Source organism: Macaca fascicularis, chromosome 1, assembly GCF_037993035.2.
Source record: "Macaca fascicularis isolate 582-1 chromosome 1, T2T-MFA8v1.1".
In the NCBI taxonomy this organism is placed as follows: domain Eukaryota; kingdom Metazoa; phylum Chordata; class Mammalia; order Primates; family Cercopithecidae; genus Macaca; species Macaca fascicularis.
In genome coordinates this window covers 134731539-134758971 of record NC_088375.1, presented here as the reverse complement: position 1 = coordinate 134758971, position 27433 = coordinate 134731539, and the positions used below count along the sequence as shown (strand labels likewise).

Below are 27433 nucleotides of genomic sequence, written 5' to 3'. Positions count from 1 at the left end.
CAGCCTCTGCTTTGACCTAGGAGTCCCATTGGGCTTGCCTGCCTTTTTCTAAAGAGGGGAATATCCACACAGTCCAGGGCTCCAGGCAGTTCCAGAATGTCTCATCACATTTTCAAAGGCTCACTCCTTTCTCTTGCGTAACTGGTGAGGTCAAAATGGGCACCTTCCTGAAAGCCAAGAGTGTCATTTCTGAACAACGTCCAAGAAAGAACTGCATTCCACAGAAATCCAAGTCAAGCAATAACAAAAGGTGGCACTTGGTGTTTAAGCCACACTAAATACCCTGGTGGGCCAACTTCTCAATATAGTCACATTAACACCTTTGAGTTCTCCATGACCTAAAGATTCCAAAGTTTGCAACAAATTGCTGAGCAGGTGGGTCGGGGGTGGGGTGTAGAAGGGGGAGAACAAACCAACGTAAATTCACCGCTACATGAAGTTTAAAGTAGCTATAGATTGTTGTATTATTATCAAAGCCAATCAGTGGAAGAAAGGCAAACAAGTGACTTGGCACTTCTGCCTCAGCCAAGGTAAGGCTCTCTCTCTAGAGGTAGAGAGCAGGTAAACGAGCTTTGTACAAACACACACAGACCCACACATCCGGGGATGGCTGTGTGTTGCTAGAGCAGAGGCTGATTAAACACTCAGTGTGTTGGCTGTCTGTGCCACTCCTGGAAAATAATGAATTGGGTAAGGAACAGTTAATAAGAAAATGTGCCTTGCTAACTGTGCACATTACAACAAAGAGCTGGCAGCTCCTGAAGGAAAAGGGCTTGTGCCGCTGCCGTTCAAACTTGTCAGTCAACTCATGCCAGCAGCCTCAGCGTCTGCCTCCCCAGCACACCCTCATTACATGTGTCTGTCTGGCCTGATCTGTGCATCTGCTCGGAGACGCTCCTGACAAGTCGGGAATTTCTCCATTTCTCCACTGGTGCAAAGAGCGGATTTCTCCCTGCTTCTCTTCTGTCACCCCCGCTCCTCTCCCCCAGGAGGCTCCTTGATTTATGGTAGCTTTGGACTTGCTTCCCCGTCTGACTGTCCTTGACTTCTAGAATGGAAGAAGCTGAGCTGGTGAAGGGAAGACTCCAGGCCATCACAGTAAGTCTGCGTACAGTTATAACTCATGAAGGTGGTTGCTTAGAGGAAGGCAGACCGTGGCCGGCTGCCCCTGTCGCTGAGCCCTTGTAAGTGGAAAAACAGAACTGTCAGCCTTCATGGACGCGTCTCTGTTTCTCTCTTAACCCTTATGACCCTCTGTAACTCTGGGGCTTCAGAACCTGAGTACAGGGCAAATGTTCTTGATTTTCAAAAAGGCTGTGCCTACGTTTTAAACAACAATCAAAAGCTGTTAAGGCAGTCTGATTAACTATCTTTCACACTCTGTGTACCTTAGAAATGTAGTTTTTCCTTAAACGTTCATTTGACTGGTCTTAGATCAAAACACAGATCCCCAACTTGGAAACTTTTTTAAGCTATGAATGCATCAAAAAGTTAGCATTTTTTTAAAAGAGAGAAAAAGAAATTTTAAAAATGACCTGAAACTTTGTATTTGTAGTGTGATAGCATGTTCCAGAAAACCTAAGATAATTAAAATGAATGTTAGTATACGTAATTTAAGCATTAAACAAGAGAAAAGTAGGTAAAAGCACGTATCAGATTAATTCTAAGATATCAGTTTCCAGCAGAGTCACAAACTGAATAAGATCCTGATAAAGGAATGCAGTGCATGCAGTGGATTTGGAAAATATTTTGTTAATACCGAGAAGGAAAATCGTACATTTTTTATGTTTGTTCCGGGAAAAAGTCAAAGCAAGAAATAAATTACTTTTCTTAAATGATCCAGCTTTCTTTTTAATTTTATAAAGCCCTGTGTTTGGCAGTAACTTGAAAATCTGTGTCACAATCATTTATCATTAGCTACAACTTTTGATGTAATTGTTTTAAGAAATAAAAGATCTTTATAAAGCAATATCCCAATTTCTCAGCGTTTTCTGCCACTGACATTGGGTATAGGAAAAAAATTAGTACTTTTTAAAAACTGATGCTAGATCAGGGATTTGTTGTTGTTGTTCTTAAAATTTTCATTGTATAGCTAATTACGCTAATCCTAATTTAGATTTTTTACTAAATTGATACAATGTCTCAGTTTCACCCAGAAACATTCAGTAAATTGAAATGTCTTCTTAGCCAGTAGTAAGACACCAGAAGTCTATTGATAAGGTTGCTACTTATCCTTAAAACAATGCTTTGCTAAATGTCTAGCTTCTAATTATTACATTTTCCTCTCTTCAGAAAACCTTGATCGGGATTGTTGTTTGTTTTGTTTTGTTCTTTTTTGTTGTTACACTGAGACACCATCTCAGCTGTCCTGCTTTAAGGGACAGGAACTCGGCTCTGCTCTGTTGTTTTTGGCACGGGCCTGTTACATTACAGCTGTTGTCTAAAGGTTACTTTATTAGACTGCGTGAGTTGTGTGGTCACAAGCTCCACTATTTCTAATGCTTATATCTCCTAATTAGCTAATTGAAATAGACAAGTAGACCCTTGTTCTGAATTTTCCTCTTTCAGTTGGGGCACACCCTTGCTCGAGCCCTTTTTCCCTCCAGTGCACCTTATAACTCTTACCAAAACCACACATTTCCAAAGATATGGCTGTATACAGTTATTTCTAAGGCTAGGAATCTTAGTCACTGAAGGTTCCAATTGCAAATAGAAACAGAAAATGGTCATAATGTCTTAAAAGCCATCAAGAGAGTAAGTAGGTTCCTGAATATACAGATGTATGCTTTTTTGATGATTAAAAAAATATTTGGATTATTCCATCAGCCTAAATATATCCCATTAGAAAGGATTAAACAAATCTCCAACGTAAGATCACAAAGTAATTCTAGCTTGGAAGTAATCTACTTGTATAAAGGTTGTAGGGAAAAAACTGGAAAAAGTTTATGGGAACAAATTTCTCATAAACCAGCCTACACCTCACCAGGCTAAATCCAGTCACATTTGTCACCACCTAGAGGAAAAGTGGAGCAGTGGTGTGTCCATGGAAACAGCACATCCAGTCTCCTCCCTCTTGGACGCCCTGGGACATGCCAGCTTTCCTCGCCCTCACCCTTGCCTTGCCCAGGAAGCCACCTCAGCTAGTCTCTTCCCCCCTAGGAAAACAAAATCACAGAATATGCAGAGAGTTTGCAAGAATTATTTCATTTTTGGAAGTACTGAAGCCTCAGAATCTCCAATCTAGACTAAAACTCAGTGAGAATCTTTGCATTTTAGCTTTTTCCTCCTGTTTACCTACACTGGAAATAATTTTTTATATTCTTCAAGAATGAAATCAGAACAATGCACCCAGACATACCAACACATAGACCTCACTTTGGAAGAAAAAAAAAAAACTTTTACACTATAGGATTTATTTGATTTTTACATTAAAATTTGTTTCTCCAATGACTGGCTATAAAATAAAATAATCTTCACAGTTGTATTTATTCTATCTGGTTTCAAGTGCCTAAAAAGTCATTATGTTCACTGCAAAGAATTGAAAAAATAAATTGAAAAGAGAATTGAAAAAATAAATTGAAAAAATATACCCAGAATTTGACAGAACCAAGATCCAAGTGCCCGTCTTTTTCTTTTTCTCAAAAAAAAAAAAAAAAAAAAAAAAAAATTAAACACATTAAGTAGTTGAAATGAGATACTTAGGTTCTCAAATTGAAAACTAAATAACTATCGTGAAGCCATTCATTTCTCATATCAGATCAGTAAATTGAATTTTTGATTAGTCAGACGTCTTCTCAAAGATTTAAAGAGAATAAGAGCAAAATTATGATAGTATGCAGAAACAATTGTTCAAGGGTAGGTACTTCAGTTTGGGTGTACCAAACATAGATTCTATTTTACACAATTGCTTTCATGTTCTTCCTTATTACTTTATCCATGCACCAACTCTTCCCTTACCAAATTAATGGTCAAAGTACCCCTTTGCCTAGAAGTTCAGTTTTCAACTATAATTTTAAAACAGGGCTGCTTAAAGTTAATTAAATATTATGTTGATCTTTAAAATGTCTCTTGAGGCCCTTTTCAAGTCAGTACACATTTTTAAAAATAGTTGATCTTTCTACAAAAGGAGAGTTAACTGGAACTCAATAGTATTTTGAAATAGACTAGTAATTTGAAATTCACCTTTAACAATACTGGAACTGAGGATACCAATGACTCCAGCATTCTCGAGAAGCATGAGATGAAGGACTGAATGTACCACTGACAGAGTTATCCCTGCAGAGTTCCTGTCTGAAAGTGAACGTGGGCCACACTGAAGAACAATGAAAAGGCCCAGGGAATCTCTCCTCAAAAACACAAAGATTCCCTTAGAATGAGTGACATTCCGTATACTTTTGACATCTCCTCCACAGCTAATACATTTTCTTACCCCCATGCCTACAGTGACATTGGAAAATACCATTACAAATATGAATATGCTCAAACTGGAAAACTAGATCTTAGACTGTCTTGTGATCAGAGACTCAGTTCTATTTGAAGGATGAACTCAGAGGAAGTTTAAGAACCAGAATCCACTTTCAGAGAACAGACTCCACTGAGGAAAAGAGAGTAAGAAGAAAGCTGACATTTTATTCTCATCCAGGCTTGCCTTTAATTGTAAGGAATGTGTGTTATCAACACAGTCTCTCATGCCTCTATTCAATTAATGGTTATTAGGCACCTACTATGCACCACACCTTGTGCATTTGAATGAAAAGAGGTGAAATAAGGGGAATCTGGAGTGTGAGGAGTGGGGATGGGAGTGCGTTGTAAGTTTAAATAGAGTGGTCAGGATGGGCTTCACAAAGAGGGTGACGTTTGAGCCTAGACGTGAAGGGGTGAGTTCTGTCAAAAGTTGGACAATAAAAATAATCACAAGTACAAGCACCTGCTTAGGACTGCCTCCATTTGGAAAGGAGCCATATAAAGTCCTGACACTGGAATTTAAGCAGCAGAGCCAGATTTTGCTGGCCAAAGCCGCTCATGATGAAAAAAAAAAAAAAAAAACTCTCACATTTCCCCAGATCCACTCCCTACTGCTTTCCACTCCCAAATACCCAAATAAGTTTTTCTTGATTTGTAAATATAGGAATTTAAGAGGCATGGAGTTCTTTACATAAAACAGAAATCTCCACAGTACAGAGACCAATATTAAAACAATAACATGAACACAGATGGGTTCTAGTTACTTCTTTAGCACATGTTCCCTGTTACAAGTGTCTCCGAGCACTCTACCTCATCTTGTTCCCTTTTTGTCAATATCTGGGATCATCTAACAGTCAATAAGACAGTGGCCCAAAGCAAGACCTGCCGTGTGATTTGTGGGGCCAAAAACACAATGGAATGTGGTGGCCCTTGTTCAAAAGGTATTCAAAATTTCAAGGCGGTGACAACAGAGCTTTGATCTAAGTGCTAGGCCCTTCTGAGCATGATGCCCTGGGTGACTTCACAGGTCACAAACCCAAGAAGTCAGCCCTGCTTCTGTATTCCAGACTGGCCATATATATTTTTCCTTATTCGCTCTATCTGAATCAGTGAGAGAGTAAAAACAAGTGTAAACTAGCCTGGGTCTTTAACAAAGGCATACCTTAACATGTGTTTGGATCATTGTATTATTTAGAGTTCTAAGGAATTCTTAAAGTACCAGTGGCCAAAGAATGTATAATGCCCCGTTGTTAACCAACATATCTCATGATGAAGACATAGTTAGAGGAACAACTTCTAATTTGTCATGAGCTTCCAAAGAAATTCACATGAAGATGGTACATGAAGATGTAGCAATCTTCTAAATAAAAAAGTCCCATGCCACAATAGTCAACAATGTAACCTTAGCACAATTTTCCACAGTGTTGTACGAAGATTACATGTTTCTTCCAGAGACGGAAAGGTTTCTTCAAACAAATGTGGTATGCCACACTTCTTTGCCAAACATAATAGCCCACCCATAAAGGAGACCATGTGATGAGGTATAATAATTTTGATAGCTTATTAAGGAAACTGCTTTTTGATAACTGGGGAAGGTTTTTCCACTGTGCAACAGAATGATAATGCTACTTCGCTAAATCCTCTACTGACAAAGATCCCCATGAACTTTCTGAACATTACTGGATGGTTGAAAGGAAAAGCTGCTTCTTTAGAAAACTATGATTAAAACAAATTAGAGAATAAGCATCTAAGACTAACCAGAGTATAAACAAATGTAACATAGTTCAATGCTAAAACTGCAATAGGACTTCCACTTTTTAATCTACAGTCTCCAACTACCTACCCTCTCTTAAAATGAAATAAGAATATTTTAATTTATTTAAATGATAGTAATGTCATTTTGGGAAGAGACTCCATGAACATTTACTGCTTAAGAAGTTCCCTTACCCAGAACCCTGTGGCATGCACATTTTCCTAAAACATCATCAAAACAGTTTGAGTGAGATCTGTAATTATAGTTTTTACATAAAATCCCAGGGACTGAGAGGATTCAGTCAAGCCACTTAAGACACACAGCTAGGTTATCCTCAGAAGTTCTGAATGGAACTTAAAACTAGATTCTTCTGTCCTAAGCATCAAGTTTTCAACCTATTAAATGTATCAGTGATTGACACAGGATGATGTAACATAGCAAAGTGGGCTACAACAGCTATTATTAATCAAATATGCTAACAACTGTGGAATAAAATGGACATCTCCTAAGAAAAAGAATTGTGAGATTTCTAACAATAATAACAGTGCCTATTCTTACATAGCATTTAGGCTATGAAAAATAAAACTTTCACATCCATTTTATCTCATTTGTCTAATTAGTCCTATGAGTATTTTCAAAAGCATATGTTATCATTCCCGTTTTATAGTAGAAAGCCAAGGCCAAGAAAAGCTAAGGAATTAGTCAAATGTTGGAACTTGAATCCATTCTTCTGCTTATCGGATTCTCTGACCATCATGATAAATTTTTATAAACATCAAAATCACACCCCTGACCCCTGTTCAGGACTTCCTTAGATTTCTGGCTGGGCACGGTGGCTCATGTCTATAATCCCAGCACTTTGGGAGGTTGAGGCGGACAGATCACTTAAGGCCAGGAGTATAAAACCAGCCTGGCCAACATGCTGAAACCCAGTCTCTACTAAAAATACAAAAATTAGCTGGGCATGGTGGTCCATGCCTGTAATCCCAGCTACTTGGGAGGCTGAGGCACGAGAATCACTTGAACCTGGGAGGCAGAGGTTGCGGTGAGCCATGATTGCGTCACTGCATGCCAGCCTCGGTAACAGAGTGAGACTCCATCAGGAAATTAAAGGGAAGGGAAGGGGAAGGGGAAGGGAAGGGAAAAGACGGAAAAGAGAAAAGGAAAGGAAAGAAAAAAGAAAAGAAAAAAGGAAAAGAACTTCCTCAGATTTCTGTTGTTCACGCTTGTGAATACAGTTTGAAGTGGAGTCAAGAGAAGAAACTATGGAGGTTCTGCTTTGCTTAACCACATTTTCTAACCTGAAGCAGTTCTCCACCTCTGCAGTTTCCTCCCACTTTTCCCAGTTTGCAAGGAATAGAAGTGGGCAAGAAGAGATTGTGGTGTCATTTCAGAAGCATTTGTTATTGTTTTAAGAGGGTTGGAACAGAATCAAAGTGAGTTTTCAGAACACCTAATAGTTCAGGCCCTTTTTGCCTCTGCCTTCCTCCCCATCCCACTTCTTTACATAGCTTCTTCCCTCCAGCCAGGAATTCTCAAGACAAAGACATCCTTGCATCTTTCACAGTTCCCTCAACAAAGAGCTCAACACTAGCTGGAGCACCAAAACAAAACAAAACAAAAAAAACCGTCCTGAGTGGGTGAATGAATGAATGAACAAATACAATCAAGCTGAGAAAGGGTGAAAGCTAATGATTGTCTGGCCTACTGACAGATTTTTCTTCACTGAAGACCTGGCCAAGTTTACCATCACCCCTTGATTATTCAGGGGTTTGTTTTGTGTTTGTTGTTTATCCTGGTTTTGTTTTGTTTTGTCGCTATTTGTTAGAACAAACAAGATAGGGTAGACAAAGGAATAAATAAGTAAAACACACACTGGATTCTGTTTAGAGGTCTGTTAGAATGTGTTGTAAGGTTGGGAAAGAAGACTACAATTATTTGATAAATGGGGTTTAGAAAATTTGTGCTTTTTAATTCACCCCATAAATAGTAGTGATAACCATGCCCAATTCCCATGGCTAACTTAAGAAGTAGGGTATTTCAAAGCTAGATGCAGGCATAATCATTGGAACAGAAGAAAATGTAGAAACTTCTTTATCCACGTCCTCACTCTGTTAACACCATGCTCAAGCTCACCTTGAGCTTCTCCTTGAGCACTTCAATATCAGGTGGATCAACACCCCTTAAAACACCCTGTTCCATTTGAGAATAACTTTCTGGGTTAAGAGTTCTGACATAATGTACCAGAATCTGGTTGCCTTTAACTTCCACCCAATTATCATGACTCCTGCCACTGAAGCTATACAGCTTTGTTTTCTGGATTTCAGTCATTCTTCACAGACTCATTCCAGACAGTCTCCAAATTGTCAGTGTAACTGTTAGAAGTTGGTGCTAAGAGTTGATCAGAACTCTGATGAGTATAAAGCCCCTTGCTGTTATAATGTCCCTTATTTAGGGAATTGTATTTCTATTGATATATTTGGAAAGCAATAAGGAAGAAAGCAAATAATAAAAATAAAAAGATAAAAAAGCATCACCCCTGGAATTGTAGAAAATCAGGTTTGACACAAGTTCCACCACTCGATCAATCACGTGACTTGAGAAAGTTAATGAACTCTCTAGTTTTCATCTTCAGTGTCTCTAAGGTGAAGAATAAGAATTGACTTGAAAGTTCAGTAAAGAAGCCAGATACACAATGAATATATATAAAGCAGTAGTTTTCTGAAAAACACAAATTAATCAGAAAATATAATGTGAAAATTTTCCATCCTTAATAGCTACAACATTTTACAATGTTAAAATTTAAAAATAATACTAGTAAGGAAGTATGCCAGATTTACATGAAGAAATGTTTGCATTTTTATACCTGCTAAGGAAATGGGCAGTATTTAACAAAACTTTACCAAGTGACATACTATATGTGACCAGAGACACATATTATTCCTGAAAGTGCAGTTTTAAAACAGAAAAGTTATCATATACTTCCAAATTTATTTTAAGTTTAATACAGTTTCAATCAATATCTCTAAGGAGGTATTCTCATCCATTGCTGGTGTGGCCAATTTATATTACTAAACATGTAAAAATAATCCCAATTTTATATGAACTGTAATAAACTATGCAGATATAAATCTTATATAACATTATCAATCTCTGATTATCTCTGGATAGTGACCATTAAGAGTAACTTTTTAAATTTCATCAAGGCGTGTAGATTTTTGCTTGTTCGGTTGGTTGGTTGGTTGGTTGGTTGGTTGGTTGGTTGGTTGATTTCTCTGATTTGGTGGGGAATGTGGATAAATAAGGAATTAGTTGGGTTTTCAATTTTGTTTCTATTGGAATTTAACAAAACGATTCCAAAGTCCAACTAGAAAAATAAACTATGGCTATTAATCAATACATTTTTGATAAGAGCAATAAAGGAAAACTTGAATATATCTCATTGGTAAATGATCTAAACTATGCAGTATTGGTACCAGAATCAATAGTTGGAAAACTATACAGATAACCTGCAACCAGACCCTAATGTACAGTTTAAAAAATTAGTAAGTAATAAAAGTTTCATCCTAAGTCAATAGGAAATAATTATTTGATAAAACTTCAGATACATAGTTAAAAATTTAGAAAAACAATTACTCAGCATCTATGATGAATCAAAATAAATTCAGCTGAATTACAGTCATTTTTTAAAAGAAAATATGGATGAATAATTATTGAGTCTTAGATGATAAATAATATTAAAAATATTAAAAAATTAATAAATGTTAGTTATCATTAAAACCAGCTTAAACCTTTGTTATCTGCAGATCTTGAAATAATTAAGCAATAAAAAATAGTGTGTTTTAAATGCTTTGTTTTTAGTTATCAACTGCTACCACCTAGACTTATTCCTTGTCTAAATACCACATTCCTTGTCTAGATGCAGTTCACTCTACAACTTTGCTAGGGATTAATCCATAATTTCACCAGTCTTTAAATATTCATTATTCACCTCTTTGCCTCTTCAAAAAATTGGGTCATTTGCCACTTTCAGTCTTCTGGTATCTTTTCACTTCATCCAAGATTCCAAGGAGGTTACTTAACAATATTTTTCTGTCATGTCTATAAATTTTTCTACCCACTGAAATGAAACCCATCAGAGACTGAAGACTAGAGCAGCTCTGTCTTTAATGCTGTATTTCCTCTTCAGCTTTGATTTCCCTTTAGACATTTTTGTTCTACCCTTTTGAGGATCAAGATTATTCTCCTTAATCAAAAATATGAAAGTAAAGTAGAAACGGAATAGTATTTTACCTCTGTCATTTTAATATTATGCTATGTATCTCAGCAGTCATCTTGTTGCCTTTATCTTTTTGTTCTTAGCATAACACACATGCGCGCACACACACGCACACACACACATGCACTTTTTGTGCCCTCGGTGTTTTCATGTTTCACATCTTCACAGCACCCTGAATTTTTACCTTATTTACACTATTATAAATAAGTGTCACCGTCTTATCTTTATTCTTGGTTGTGTGAACTTATTGGGAAACTCTCAGTGATAGTAAATGATTTGGTTTTATTTTTTTAAATAGTAGCTCTCTTTTCCTCTTACCCGACATCATTTTTAATTGCGTGTCCATGTTTCCATTCGTAAATTGCCCACGCCTTATGATCTGTGTTCCCTCTTGAAATTTTTGCTCCATTTTCAATAATTTTTTTAAGAATGTTTCTCAAGAATCGTTAAAACATACTTTTACTGAAATCTGGTAAACTTCTAATTATGCCCTGGATACTTTCCTAAGAATATTGTTAGCACATCTCTTTTTTTCCAAGTTACCATTACTTGTACACCACCAACTCTGCACTGTTGGTAGTAATTACATTCAAATAAGAGGTTTCTACTAGTGTTCTTTTCGGACCCTAGGCAATGAAAATATCAGCAAAGCTAATCATGAAGTTGTAAGATTATCAGCTTCTAGCAAAATGAACCTGAAAACATTCAACTATTTTAATTCTTCAGTCATTGCTCTAACTTGCCTCTTCCAATTATTTCAGATGGTTTAGAAAAACTACCTATACCCTCTTTCTAGTCAAGTAGTATGATGGCTTCTATTTTTCTTTACTTTTATCCTTGCCTAAATGCCCACAACCATGCTTTTCTTTTGTAGAGATAGTGAGAAGTAAAAAGAGCCCAGGACTGAGAATTAAGATCTTCTTACAAGTCTTGGCCCTGCTACTAAATACCTTTCTAAGCAAGCCACTTAACCTCTTAAGGTTTCAAACTCTTACATGTAAAATGAAGCATTTGGACTGTAGGATTAGTAGATCTCTCACAACTTACAATATCATGACTCAGTGGTTGCCCTTTGTGCTCCCCACAATCTGTTTATTTGAAATAACATGTGTTCGTTCATTGCTCCTTTCAGTTATGCAGCCAAATTCACCAAGTCCTATTATAAATAATATCAGACTGACCCAAAATAAACTTCCACATGGGTTCCCCTTCTCCTATACCCATTAAAGGTAGGTGCTTCATGGAGGCTCTCCTTAGCCTCCTTTTCTTTTCATAAAAAATGTCTCCCATTGCTCTCATCTATCCCTTTCAAAACTCCCACATCTTTATCTCTAGCTCTGATTCTTCATCTCTCTCCATCCAACATTCCAATTGCCTAGCAGATAATTCCACCTATTTGGCCCAAGGTCATCTCAAACTTGGTGAATCCATCATCTTTTTTCCCAAAATCTTCCTTCTCCTGATACTCCTATTTCTATGTGTCATTCTGCTCTCCCATCAGTTTCCTAAGCATAAGAGCCTTACATTCCATTTGACACTTTCCTTTTCCTCAATGAGATATCATCAGTTGCCAAGTCCTGACAAATCTAACTCCTTATTAACTCTGACATCCATAACCTCTGCTCCTTCTCATTCACGCTCTCATGGCCTTATGTATGAGTTGTGCAGTGGCCTAACTGATTCTCCTCTTTGTGTTCTCTCCCTTCCACAGCTACTATACAATGAGGCCATATTCAACTTCTTAAAACATGCTTTTAACTCTATGATTCTTCTTCCCCTGAAAACTTTTTATTGCTCCTTATCTCAATATGTAAATAAATTCTAAACCCTTTGTCATGCCATTCAGTATTCGCTACTGAGAATCTATCCTCATCTGGTTGTCCTTAATTTCCTGCTACTCCTTATATGGTAACTTAGATTCCAGACTTGTTGTTTTAAATAATGTCCCAGTGTGCTGGTTCCAGGCCTTTGCTCACATCAAGCCATTGACTTGAATGCCCTTTCTCCCTACTCTCCAGCCCCACTGTAACCACCCAAAATATTCCACTCAGATGCTACTCCAAAGTTTCTCTTAATGACATCAGCTAGGAACAACCTCTCCCTGTCTCCCCTCAACCTGCATCCTTACTAGTGCCTTAGTGATAACATGTGTTACTACTAAAGTTATTATATGTTGGCTGGCGCAGTGGCTCGCGCCTGTAATCCCAACACTTTGGGAGGCCAAGGCAAGCGGATCACTTGAGGCCAGGATTCCAAGACCAGCCTGGCCAACGTGGCAAAACTCCATTATCTCTACTAAAAATACAAAAATGACCCGGGCGTGGTTGGGCATGCCTGTAATCTCATCTACTCGGGAGGCTCAGGCACGAGAATCACTTGAGACCAGGAGGCAGAGGTTGCAGTGAGTTAAGATTGTGCCACTACAATCTAGCACTCCAGACTAAATGATGGTGCAAGACTCTGTCTCAAAAAAAAAAAAAAAAGTAAAGACAGAAAGAAAAACTATTACATGTAATAACTTTATTTCTTAGACTATAGTTACTTGCACAAATTACTTTCTTTAGCCAAGGTGGGAGGATCACTTGAACTCAGGAGTTTGAAACCAACCTGGGCAACACAGAAAGACCTTGTGTCTCTTAAAAATAAAAATAAAAAATATAGCCAGGTGTGGTGATGTGCACCCATAGTCCCAGCTACTTGAGAGGCTGAGGCAGGAGGATGATTTGAGCCTGGGAAATGGAAACTTCAGTGAGCTACGATTATGCCACTGCACTCCAGCCTCTGTGACAGAGCAAGATGCTGTTTAAAAAAAAAAAAAAAAAAAAAAAAAAAAAAGAATGTAAACTCACATCTACCAAATAATTTTTTTTTTTTTTTTTTTTTTTTTTTTGAGACGGAGTCTTGCTCTGTCACCCAGGCTGGAGTGCAGTGGCCGGATCTCAGCTCACTGCAAGCTCCTCCTCTCGGGTTCACGCCATTCTCCTGCCTCAGCCTCCCGAGTAGCTGGGACTACAGGCACCCGCCACTTCACCTGGCTAGTTTTTTGTATTTTTTAGTAGAGACGGGGTTTCACCGTATTAGCCAGGATGGTCTCGATCTCCTGACCTCATGATCTGCCCGTCTCGGCCTCCCAAAGTGCTGGGATTACAGGCTTGAGCCACTGCGCCCGGCCTACCAAATAATTTTTAAACACTGCACAACTCCTAATGTCATCTTGAATATAGCATTTGCACATAAGTAGCTAAGTGTTGAATAAATCAATAATCAAACAAGAAGGCAATTCTGCCTTCTTGACAGGATTAGGCATATTAGAATTTAGCACATTGTTAATCAATAATATAACTAAAATACTTATACTCTTAAGCATTGTGCTTACTTTTTATCAAATATGTGATTGTGTTAATATCATTGGATCATATTAATGGATGGTCACAATAACTTTATAGTTGTACAAGGTGAATAAATTAATTTTCAAAATAATTAAGAGATAACCTTTTCCAGATTGAAATTTGTGGGCGTCAGTTGCTAAAATAGGCTGTCAGATGGCTAAAAATCTAGGTAAATGCCCATTGAACAAAAAGTCAAGGTAGTTGAACATTGAGAAATAAGCAACAATATGTTATTCATAATGGTTACGTTAATAACCAGTAACGTCTGATGTGCCAGGTTGCGACAGCTATCTATAGAAGTGCTCCAGGTGCTGGGGAAATTTGGGGAAGCAGATGGCATTTCACATTTATTTGCTCCATGAAAATTTGGGAAGAAATTAGCTGACGATGATAACTTTTGGTACATTAGCAACCGAGCTAGATAAACATCTTAAGGTTGACTTATAGTTTATTCTGCTATACTGAAACAAAGTTATTGTCATACTATTTTTCATTAATGCTAACAGAGTCCAGTGAAATTTGGCAAAGAAACAATAACTCTGTGCTGATGAATATCTTATGAGGAAAAAGTACACCTATCTTAAAATAGGATCGTGCCTATAAACATTATGAAATTTCCTTCCTACATACCTAGACTGATATAAGAGAGGCATTATATTACCTCTGAGTGACAAAACATTAGTATTCCATAGCAACTCTTGTATAAGCCTGGTGTTGCCAAAATACTCCAGATGCCATGCCTCTACCCACAGATTCAATTACCTGATTACTAACCCCAAGATGAAACTAGCACAAATGGCAAACTAGCCCAAACTGGCAATGAGCAGGAGTGGGGAGGCATTGCTGAGTTCAGCAATCCTGTCCACGACACAAAACATGCTCTTCTCTATGGGCTTTTCATGGAGAGCTAGTTGCAGCACCAGCCTCTAGGGAGCTAAAAATGTGCTCCCTGCTAATGAGAGGTCACACTCAGTGCTTGTTGTCCCAGTGCTGCCTCCTGGCCACAGTACTTCATGAAGGAGAAGAAAAAGGCAGAATTTGTGACCAGCTTGATTAACTTTTCACTCCAGGGAATGGCACAGTGAATTGGCTAGGAGTGTGGAGGCTGACTTCAGACTGCCTGGGTTCAAATCCTGGCTCTGACAATTGTCAGATGAAACTTGGATGAGTTAATTTCCCCTAAATTTCCATTTCCTCTTTGTAAATGGAAATTATCATAGTATCTCTTTGTTATGATGAGTATGAAGTAAAATGGTGCCTGAAAAATAATTACCAAAATGTTTGGCACAATGAATTTAAAATATAATTAATATTTGCTCAATAACAACCTCTAGAGATAGTGAAGAACTGACTCACAGAGGCTTCCAGAGTTTTTGTTACTAATGGCCAGATTTCATCCAAAGAAAGAAGTGGTTCTCAAGATGCATGCCTGTTGCCTAGCTATTTTTTTTCCAAAAGAAATACTTATGAAATTTTGAAAGTAAGCTGATATAGCCCGAGTCACATAGTGAGACCCTGTCTCAATAAAACATCAAAAAATTAGCCAGGCATGGTAGTGCGCGCTGTAGTCCCAGCTACTCAGGAGGCTAAGATAGGAGGATTGTTTGAGCCCAGGACATCAAGGCTACAGTGAGCCATGATTATCACTGCACTCCAGCCTGGGCAACAGAATAAGACCTTATCTCGATAATAATAATAAGCTGATGAAATCATATATTCTCCTGACATGCAAAGAGAAACACAACATACAGTTTGAGAGCAATATGTTGCTTTTCTTCAACAAATGTACCTGAAATTATACATCAAAAAAGAGTTTTTATCTTCAAAATAGTCACATCAGGGAAGCCATGCACTTATATATCAATAATGCACTTATATCAATAACACTGCCAAATATTTTTGGATCTCCTTCTTCTAAATTACCTTTATAGCTTACTTCTTTTGGATGTCTTCATTGGCAACAAAATTTCATCCTTTGGGAGTTTTTAATTTTGAAAGCAGATTTAAAACCAACACATATTAATAAGATGGAGAGAATGTCACCTCTGATCAAAAATGAGGAAATAAAGACCTTTTTGTATGACTAGTCATATGTCTCAAACAATTCCAGAGAATCTCTAAAACATTTCAAGCTAATGAAAGCACTGTCAGATTTAATGTGTTGCTTTCTGTGTGGTTAACAAGTTATATATTTATTTATTTAATGTTATTAAATACCTCAAGAGCACTGTGACGAGCACTGTTCTAGAAACTTTTACATATATCAGCTCATTTAATGCTCACATCTTATGAAGCAGGTACTCTCAGTATCCTCATTTTACAGATGAGGTCATTGAGGCACAGAGAAGCTAAGGATTTTGTCCCAAGACACAGAGATAGTAAGTGGAGGAGGCAAAAGTCAAACCCAGGCTATCTACTTAGTATATTTGCTATATTTTCTTAAAAGTACAACCTTTTTGTATTAGTAGTTATGCTTTCTGGGTTGTCTGAAGTAATGTAATTTAAACTTGGTGAAAGATACAATATATCTTCATGAGTTTTGTTTTACCTGAGCTAAAAAGCCTTCTTAGTGTTAAGAAGCACTATCTAAACTATTTTCCTCTATCTTCCCATAGCAGGCTATACAAGGAGGAAACAGTCCCACTTTCCAACTTCCTAGTGTTTCTAATGATCCATAGGTTGACCAGTTTTGCCACATAAGTTCTTTCACCCAGAAGCTTCTCAAACCTTGGGCCAGGATCAGTCTCTCTTCTCACGATGTTTCCTCACATCTATTTCAAAACTGTCTCCTTACAATTCACTTTTTCGATTACATCACTCAGTAGGTCAATCTTGCTAGACTAATGGGGAAGAAAGAAAAGGGGAGTGAAGAAGGATGTTTAAGCCCTCTTTGAAAAGGTACCTTTTCATGTGCTTTCCCATCAGGAAAATGCTTCAAATGTCTCACTTTGCTCTCCTTTGCTTTGAAATAGGAGTTTCCAAAGCAGTTTCGCACCAATGCCAAAAAAAAATCACTAACGAGCCATTCAGACAGTGCCAACAACCCCAAGGAAACATAATTAAGCAAATTTTTAAAATAAAATATACTGGAACTTTTTTATTTCAGGATAAAAGAAAAATACAGGAAGAAATCTCACAGAAGCGTCTGAAAATAGAGGAAGACAAACTAAAGCACCAGCATTTGAAGGTAATTTATGGCTTTAATTTCATTTCAATGATTTTTGTATTCAAAAATTCTACTGGTACTCAAATTTCAATAGTAAAAAAGCTTCAGGAAAGAAAAAAAATTTCTAGATAGTTTGACTAACATTGTAATAACCACAGGGGAGGCCAACAAGCTAGTAATATTTGCATATGAGAGTACTACCTTCTAGCCAACATGTGCAAAGTTGAAAACATGGTTTTATTACTTTTATTCTTTATTACTGAGTTTCCCAATTTTCTTGAGCAACCTTGAGAATTCAGCCTTGAGAATTTGGCCCTGCTCACAGTCTTGCTTAACATCCCTAGGGAGTGGATCCAGCTAGGAAGTGCCTTTTGAAATCAGTGAAAGGCCAGTCGTTCCCCTGGGGGTGCAGAACAGTGTCTGGCCTCGTCAAGGATGCTTGTATCTAAAAGCTCAGTGCAATGAGTCCAATGTTGCTTGAGTATGCTTCGGGTTTTTGTTTTATTTTGTTTTGGCAGACCATGAGATCATAACCAGAAATAACTCTCCATGTTTAAAATCAGATTTTACATCTTTCACTGGGTGTGGTCATTTTGTAATTAAAGCACATTGAGTTTCAACATTTTATTACTTAGCTTAGTGACAGGATGCAAGCAACTGACAAACAGCAGCTCCTTGTGAAAAGGCCCAGGCAGGAAACTACTTATCTGGCAGGGCTGCTATCAATAGATTTAATGAATCCCCTTAATGATACAAGGCTGCACACTCACGGGGTCTACAAAGTTCAGTTAAACTTGCCGAATGCAACTGACTTCATTTTTCTAATGGAACAAGTACCTGCCTCTGAAAAGAAACATAATTTAAGATTCCAATTAGCCTCATTCTCTGGATTCTGTTTGCTTCTTTGCTTCTAAACAACTTGACATTTCCGATGTTTGATGGATAATTTCAAAGCATAGCTAGTCTGCTGCCCTTCCAATATGTCACACTGAATTTACATGAGTAGTATACATTGTCAAGAAATGTAGTGTGTACTCCTAGAAAATCAATGAAATTAAAAAAAAAAAAAAGAATGTGCCACGTTGTTCCAGTGCAATTCAAATGAAATCAACAATCAAATCTAGAAAGTTTTTTAGATAGGGCATTTCTAACTCCAAAACCAGAGGTCATTTGCTCTCCTTTCCTCTCTCTGTCTCACACACACATGCACAATTTACACACAACACACACACACAATTACACACACAATACACACAATCCCGATCTCCCAATGAACTACTTCCTGCTTCTGAGTAAAATGATAGCTCTCTAGCTATCCTTGAGAATGGGCAATTGCTGTCCTTGCAGAATGGGTAACCACAAAACAGTGGAGCTCACAGTAGACGAGAAGATTTAAATATCCCCTTAGTTCATTCTAGAAAGTAAGTTTCACATGAAAAGCCTGACTCACTGAAAGGTCCATTTCTGAAGTAGCACCTCATTTCAGCATGTGCCAAAAACAGTCTGGAAAGTAGTACATGATCTTCCTTATTGGTTTGCTCTCCAGAACTCAGGGGACCTCTCCTGATCCAATCCAATCAAAACATTTATCATGTTTTGGACCGCCATATACAGTTGTGCAGACCGTGTACTGCACGAAGGTACCTGAAATGATGGTGCTAAAATCCTGTCCATATTCCTTTGCCAATCATGCACTCTGGTTCAGAGATGCTTATACCTAGAGCAAAAGATTTCAATTTTCTCTGCACAAAAGTGCTATCCACTTTCCCAAGCTGTTCACTGGCCAAAACGGGTGTGTGTGGCATGCAGCAGGGCTGGGAGTTGGGGGAAATGACACATTGTCCTAATTTGGGAAATTCAAGATTAAATAAACAAGATAAATGACAGTTGTTTTAATTTAAACTACAGGATAAGTATTCTTTAATCTGGAGTAGTCAAGAAGGCACTATTGAAGGTATGGGATTCAAGTTGAGTCTTAACTGATAAGTAGAATTTGTATGGATGTATATAGGACCTTTAGTCAATAAATATTTATTAAGTACATATTACGTACAGGGTATGAAGCTAGACACTAAGAATATAAAATAAGTGAAATTTGGCCTGTATCCTTAAAATGGTAACTGATACATAAACTCACAATAACAGTTATTCTGTGATAAACACTTTATGGGAGGCATAAACTGCACAGGGCACAGAGAAGACAGAGTGGCTACTTCAGTAGAGCACATTCTTCCAAGTTTTACAGAAAATAGTTGGCTATATCAAACAGCAACGAGGCATCATTCCAAAATGGGGTTCAAAATGTGCGAAAGTATTTTTATTTTTATTATTATTTTTTTTTTTTTTTTTGAGACGGAGTCTCACGCTGTTGCCCAGGCTGGAGTGCAGTGGCGCGATCTCAGCTCACTGCAAGCTCCGCCTCCTGGGTTCACGCCATTCTCCTGCCTCAGCCTCCCGAGTAGCTGGGACTACAGGCGCCCGCCACCGCGCCCGGCTAGTTTTTTGTATTTTTAGTAGAGACGGGGTTTCACTGTGGTCTCGATCTCCTGACCTTGTGATCCGCCCGCCTCGGCCTCCCAAAGTGCTGGGATTACAGGCTTGAGCCACCGCGCCCGGCCTTGAAAGTATTTTTAAAAACATTTCTACCATGTGTTCACCAAGTTAAGAAAGCTCTGTTCGCCTCTATAGCCTGTCTCTTACTTTCTTCATCCATTTGTCCTGGTTTTCATGACTATCCTCTCCACTTTCCTGATTGCAAACTAGTTCATTATACTTCAGCGACACACATTACACAACGTAAGCATAAACATTTACAAAGTGTTCCTCCCCTATCAGAATACACACTTTTCAAAACAGTTGTAGTAACTCACTCTGATAACTCTGATATTCTTTAGCTCCTGAACCTGATGATCACTCTCATAGTGTGCTAGCAAGGGAATTTCTGGGACACTTTTAACATCTTAATATTCAAACCATTCCGAGATTTTCTTCCTGTATGGATCTTCTTGCCTAGTAATATGATCACAGTCTCATGTTACCAGGAAACACAAAATATAGTCAATCTGAAAAATTTTTGATTTCTGTGAGTCCATTCAATTCAATCTATGAGAAACCAGATTGATTCCTACTGTACTGTAACTTCTGGGTAGATATGGAAGTGCTTCAGGAAAACCTTTTCCTATAAAAACTGCAGAAAGATCTATCGCCTGCATGTCACATATTTTCGTTTAGTTCATATGGCTTTCAATTCTGAATTTCATTGTAGATTTTATTATACTCATTAGCCTCATATACTAAAGCACAAGTCTAAACTGTGACACAGAAGCAAAATAACTGTTTTGATTACTACAGTATGTATGTGATTGCATCATATATCATTTTGATTGCACATCCAAATTGAATATTTTATATTTAAGTTCAAAGAGTTCTTCACCAGGCATAAATGAAAACTTATGAAGTATGAACAAAGTTTCATAAGACCAAAATTAAAATTATTTCTAACCAGACTAAGAACCAAGAATATAGCCCCAAGTTAACCTAATCACATCACAAGAATGATTCGCTACCCTCTATTATTCAGCCTCAGAAGGCCACCCCATCTGAGTGTTTGTTGTAGAGCTATGTATGCCATTGACTGGAACTTTTCTTATAGGTGGTTTGTAAGGAGTAAAACTTACCTCTATAGGTGTTACTGTCTTCTTTCCTAAGCAGAAAATTCCATTAAATAAAAATAAATTAGAATCAAGGTAAATTATTAAAATGCTATATTCAGAGTTTCTTAGCATCTTTGACCCCAGGAGCTGAATCTTGACCAATGTTAATCCTATTTCCTGGGTCTGTGGGAAAACATTTTTGCAAACAGCTAAACAGCTATAATCAATGGTTAAGATAACACTGGGGTAAAGAATCTCTGGTCACAGAGTGGAGTAATACAAATTACTCTTATGGTATATATCGTCCACATGCAATTGCTTAAGACTCTGAAAAGGCCAACATAAATGTGACAATCAGGGGTGAAGCTGTTATTTACTTAATCTAGTGGTTTTCAAACCATGTTCTGTGTATCCATAAGCTTTCAGGCCCCCTCACCGCTTCAATTAGAGAGGTCCAGAATTCATCTGTTTTCCAAACTATAGTTCCATATAACATTTATTTGTAATGTTATAAGTTATAATGTTATATTGGCTTTTTTTAAAAGAGAAAAAGATTTAAAAGTCATTGCCTTAGTAAAAAATAACCATCCTTTGGTAATTACCTATCACAACTAAACTTAATTTTAAATGTTTTTTTTAATTCAGAGATACTTGTATCTCAATGGTATTTATTCTAGCATCCTTAAACACACACACACACACACACACACACAGACACACACACACACAAAGTTATTCTTATTTACTCTCATTTAAATTTCAATATAAGAGAAAGAAGTCCTAGAAAATAAAGTTTCCATTCTCTCCTCACGGATTTTAAATATAGTGAATCCCCAATGAATAATTAACAATGAATAACTGAACAAACAATTTATAGGGCAGATTAGATACATAATAAGAGCCCTTTCATTCCAGGAGAAAAAGAGAAACTTGAGCTCCTTGAAAATAACATGACCATATATATCTAACACTTCCTAATTGAGATGTAGGCTACATGCTAATTGAAGCCCATCCAACATTTAGAGGTCTTTTTCATTTGTTTTAGGTTTTCTTAGGTCTTTAAACTCCAGGTCCAGGAGTTTAATTTCCTCATGCAAATTCAAGAGCAGTTTTTGTTTGTTCCATCTGGTGAAACATAATTTTTTGCATGTTGTTAAAGTTGACAAAAACTCACCAACGTTTAGATAGATCAGTAAATTCTGCACTTAAGAATGTCTATAACCAGGGAGATTCTGAGAAGAAAGAAGGGGAGCTAAGTAGGCTAAACAATAAACAGCTGCCACACAGCCTAAGAATAACATTGAATATGTTTAAGGTACAACAGTGACCTTCAGTTTTGCCCACCATTCTGATTAATACCACTAAAGATTTTTTTAAAGTAGTCATGCATGCTCTTACCGGGGGGAGGTATCAAAATGGCTTCAAGAAGCTTTTGACTTTGTTAAGGACACAAGATATATACCAATCAATAACAGGTGACACTGAAGACATCATATTATGAGGTCTCATTATGACTGTGATAAACATACAGTATGGCATGGTTCTGAAGACAGAAAGTGAGGGTCAGGATGGGGCTGCCAGGAGTATGGGGGCCAGGGATCTTCATGCCGAAAGAGAGACCCAAACTAAACCTTGAAGTATAAATGGGATTTAGATGCATAAACACTGGCTTTGAATAGAGTCAAGAAGGTTACAATGATAGAAAATACCAGATTTATTCAGGCAAGTCACTGAGAGAAAATAATTCCTCTTTAACGCGTCACCTATTGAAATTCATAAGATTTGAAAGCAGTAAGAGATTTTGGAAATTATTGACCAATATAAGAATATATCTTTATGTTTCCTGACATCAGAAAAAGGCCTTGAGGGAGAAATGGCTTCTAGATGGAATCAGCAGCGGAAAAGAACAGGAAGAGATGAAGAAGCAAAATCAACAAGACCAGCACCAGATCCAGGTTCTAGAACAAAGTATCCTCAGGTATGGCCCTCACTGAGATACTCCACAACTACCTTTATTTTGACTTTGTCCCATGTTGTACATAGACATGCCATTCTCACTTTCAGGGGCATAATAAAATCTTCCATTTGAATTTCTTTTTTTTTTTTTTAAAGGCAGGCTTTCACACTGTCACCCAGGCTGGAGTGCAGTGGCACTATCTTGGTTCACTGCAACCTCTACTCCTGGGACTCAAGCGATTCTCCAGCCTCAGCCTCCTGAGTAGCTAGGACTACAGGTATCTGCCACCAATTCTCGGCTAATTTTTGTATTTTTGTGGAAACGGGGTTTCACTATGTTGCCCAGATTGGTCTAGAACTCCTGAGCTCAAAGTGATGCATCTGCCTCGGCCTCCCAATGTACTTGGATTACAGGTGTGAGCCACCACGGTCAGCCTTTAGAAATTCCATATGAATTTCTAAAAAAGACTAAGGAAACGCACCAGAAGGCCACAATAGAAATTTGACTATAAATATCACCTGAGTATAGCAACACTAGATTTCTTTTTAAATGCATATTGATGACTTACTTATACCTCTCTGAGCCTATTTCCTGCAGAATGGTAGTAACAATGCCTACCTTTTAAAAAATATGTGTGCTAAACTACCAGCACCTACCTGGCGCATGATAGGTATGCAAACAACAGTCCTTCTTCACAGCCCCAGCCCCTACTCTCACCTTAGGACAGGTGACAAGCCTACAGGTGTGTTTACCCTGTCCTTCCATCATATTTCTCTCAGGCCCTCCCCAGTCACAACCATTATATTTTGGAAAGAAGGTTCTATAGGAATACTCTGTTCACAGTTTCCCTCTTCTAATTCTTTGATGATTTGCTCACAGGTGTTCACCTCATTTCTCAACATCCTTTCCTGCTTAATTTGTGAGATCAGTACAGTCAGGCAACTGCTGGTGTAAGAAGTAATGTTCTAAAATTATCTTGGCTTGAAATAAGGTGATGGACATGAAAAAACCGGAAAGCTTAAATGTAAGATGGGATTATTAGTATTATCACATGCAAAAAAAACACAAAAGAAACAGATACGGGAAAAGTCAGAATCATTTTCTAACCCACACAGGGAAAACATTTAAAAGATGGAATTTCTTGTGTTATAACCATGACAACAAATTAAAGTCTACCCATCTTTGAATATAGACAACTTTCAAAACCTCATTTGCTTTAATGTATTGCCTTTAGTGAGGACTATAGAAAAGATCTGAAACACAAAAGTATTTGGTGGCTGTGCTACGACCACATTTTGTCCATACTCACTGCGTTATACAAACAGATCTCATTAGGCTTAAAACTGACAATGTGAAAAAAGGCTTCCTCTCTTCAAATGATTTCCATTTTACTTGATTAATTGTAAGCACTTGTATATTTAATAGCTAAAAGCATTGACTGCTCATCCTTATCTAGATGTTTTTGAAATTAACAATTCTTAAAAGGTTATATAATTGAAATGTTTGCATTTATAAACCCCTCAGTTGTTTACTCAAAGATTTCTAAATAGTGGATAATAAATACTTTTAAAATAACCCAATAAATCAGCTCTATGGTTTGGAAAACTCAATTCTTATCAAGGCATCCCTTAACAAGACTTTCTTACCAAGATCCCAGCATAAGTGGGTGATTACTTTCTTCATTCCTCAACACAGAACCCTTATCTCTGAAGAAGTCCTGAATTTAATCCCTGCAAACCTTTCCTACTGCACAGACACCTACTTGCTTCCCCTCAAAACTTCCTTTTAGAGTCTTTCCACATACTGAACACTTACAACTTTCTCTGCATCTGATGATAATGGAAGTGGCTACATATACTCAAACTCCATTAACAGGCTTGGGCAGCATTCTGAGTAATCCTAGTATTAACCAGGACTCTACTGATTGCTTTTAGGCCTTGCCTGAATGCTCTGAGAAGCACATAAGCTCCTAGTAGTATTGATAGTGGCTTGTCTAGTTAGAGCTCCTTCCTAACCAAAAATTAAAAAGGAGAAGGAGGAGGGAGATGAAGAGAGATATATATTTAATAAGCCATAGCATACACCAGGCGCTTTACAAGTATTGTCCCATTTAATCTTCATAATCCGGCGAGGGTAAGTGTTGTTACCTTCACTTCTTTCAGAGAAGTTAAGGAATTCACACAACTAGGAAGTGGGCAGTCAGGGACTGACCCATTTGACTACTCCACAGTGCCTGTAAAATGATGGCACACAGCATCCTCTGTGGACTGGAAAGGTATCTCTCTTATAGAAAATCTTTGAAGTATGTTCTGTCCCTTTGCTCTCCTTTCTCCAAAAAGCTCCAACCACACAGGATCTCCTTCTCTGTCCCCCTATTCTCTTTAGTAAATTACTGATTACACGTTTGTTCATTACCCATTTCTCGCATCTCACTACAACTTTTAGATCTTCATGATGCTATGAATCCATCAATACTCCTTGTGAACACCAAATTAGTTTAGTCCTTAAATGTAAGTAATAGTAACAGTAGTGGTTCATTTTTAAAGGAACTTGTATAATTTACAAAGCGCTTGCACTTACATTAAGTCATTAAAAACAACAATCCTAGAAAGAAAGCACCAACACCTCCATTTCACAGATGAGGAAATAGGCGCAGCGAGAGAAAGTGACTTAATTAAGGTCACAGAGTCAGTAAAGGGTAGACTTAGATTTCAAAGCAAGCCAGGTTCAGTGCTCTTCAGCTGAAAAATGAAAGGAGAGCTGTAAATGTAAATACTCTAGAAATAGTAAAACACCTAACACAGACAAGTATCTCTAATAATCAGCAAACTGCTTTGTTTAAGGAATGATCCTGAAAAGATGTATTTGCAAAAAAAAAAATAAAGAATTTGTTTTCTTGTGACCTATAGAGGCATGTTTATCTGCTTAAAAATATAAAAATAACAGAATGTTCCAAAGCAACACACGAGGAGAAAAAATAACTATGCCTTGTCTGTATTCAGCAACTTCCCCTACTGCCCAGCATTATAAAAACCACATTGTCAAAGCAGCTTTATCTGATAACGGAACATTTTCTCCTCAGATGTTTGTAAAGCTGCTAAAAAAAAAAAAAAAAATTCAGGTGCATGTTTTTAAATTCAATCTTTCTCCTAAACAAGTACCCACAGTGCTTGAGAAGCTCTTATTACCAGCTAAATCAGTACAATTTCCTGTTAGCACTGAGTAGCAATGGAGCCAACTGATGAAGTTGAACTAGGGAGAGCCACTCACAATCCCTAAGCAGGGAAAGTAACTCAAACTTTGAATGTGATTTATCACTTGACTTACGTGCCTGCTCGAGGGTGACATTTGCCACTCTGCCAGGCCCCTCAGCTACAGGATAAGACTTTAATGGGAAGATCAAAATAGAAATATTGCTACTACCGTGGAGTCCATAGCAGGGCCAGACTTTGCCCATGAACCTTTCTTTCTTTCTACTTGCAAGGCGTTGTGAGATGAACTGAAACAGCATTGCCTCTGGCATTCAAATCCCTGTTTTGCTGACTTAGTACATAGGCTTGGCCATGTTCTTTCATTTCTTTGAGCCTCAGTTTCCCTGCCTCTAATGTGGGACAGTTACAGCCACTTCATAGGACTGCTGTGAATATAGAGTGCCTGACACATGGTAGGTGTACAAAAAATGTTAAATACTAGTCCTTACCAAAAGGTGAAATTAGAAGAACAACACCGCACGGATCTTTATCCAGGTATTTTTATTTTTTGGTCAAGTGCTCTCCTTTCTTTATGCTAGTACAAAGAGTGTTTCTCTTGGAGTAAACTGAGAAGACTAACCAATGAGTATATTTCCACTTGGAAATAATCTATGATTTTTTTTATGGTTTAAAGGCTAGAATGCTACCATAGCGGTTAATTTTTGTGGAACATTTGCTGTGGACCAGGCATTGTGCTAAACATTTCATGTATATGATTTCACTGAATTATCACCACTACCCTATTAGGTAGGTAACATTAAACAGATGAGAAAAATTGACACTTACAGAGGCTAACTCACCCTAGGTCATACAGCTAAACGTAAAGAGCCAGGATTTTAAACCTAATTAAAAGTCCTAATCATAAAAATAAAATTGCGCCTCAGATCCTGCAGAAATTTTTTACAAATGTTAAATTCTGTAAACTCTATACTTTTATAGCAATTTTTAAATTTCCAATCTATGCTATAATTTCACTTTTATGTGTACCACTTTATGTAGACATTTACCTGAATATTTAACATATTAAAGATATTCAGAGGGTACCCTGACTCACGCATAACCTTTAAGTAAAGCATATCTGCTTATTCATCCTGTCGTCTTCTCTTCCAAAGAGAGGCAACATTTCAGAAAATAAGTGGGTTTCCATGGTTTCTGTCTCTGAGTTACATTCTTAGCTTTGGAACAATATTGTGGAGTATTTTGCCTGGTGCCCTGATTAATACCTTAGGAGGAAATGTTCCCAGGGGAAGGCTATACTGAACATCTCCTTCTGAATCACTTTGCTTAAACAGAGTTTCAATTTGCCTCCCAAATGAGCCCTGCTCTTACTGAGACCACTGAACCATTTACTGCCTGATTGTAGGCACAGGTGCACTGATTTTCAGTCCAAATATCCATGTGCACGAATTTATATCCTGGTTTGGAAATCTTGTCCTAACACTTTCCTTGCTCTCCTCTATTCAATAGCCCACACCCAAAATGACACCTCCAATAAGTCTCCATAGGAGGTATGCCCCCAGC

General features: G+C 37.7%; 1 protein-coding gene across 2 annotated transcripts in view; it reads left to right on the top strand.

The window, feature by feature from the left end:
* Window positions 1–796: 796 nt before the first annotated feature.
* The window catches only part of PALMD (palmdelphin), a 48545-nt gene continuing 21908 nt past the window's right edge, over window positions 797–27433 (top strand). For both annotated transcript variants that reach the window (XR_012417319.1, XM_005542620.4), the window contains exons 1-3: window positions 797–1098; window positions 16992–17072; window positions 22558–22682. Coding sequence is in view for 1 of the 2 variants with exons in the window: in XM_005542620.4 (XP_005542677.3) it covers window positions 1054–1098; window positions 16992–17072; window positions 22558–22682 (251 nt within the window). In the remaining variant the exon portion in view is untranslated. The remainder of the gene's footprint in view (window positions 1099–16991; window positions 17073–22557; window positions 22683–27433) is intronic.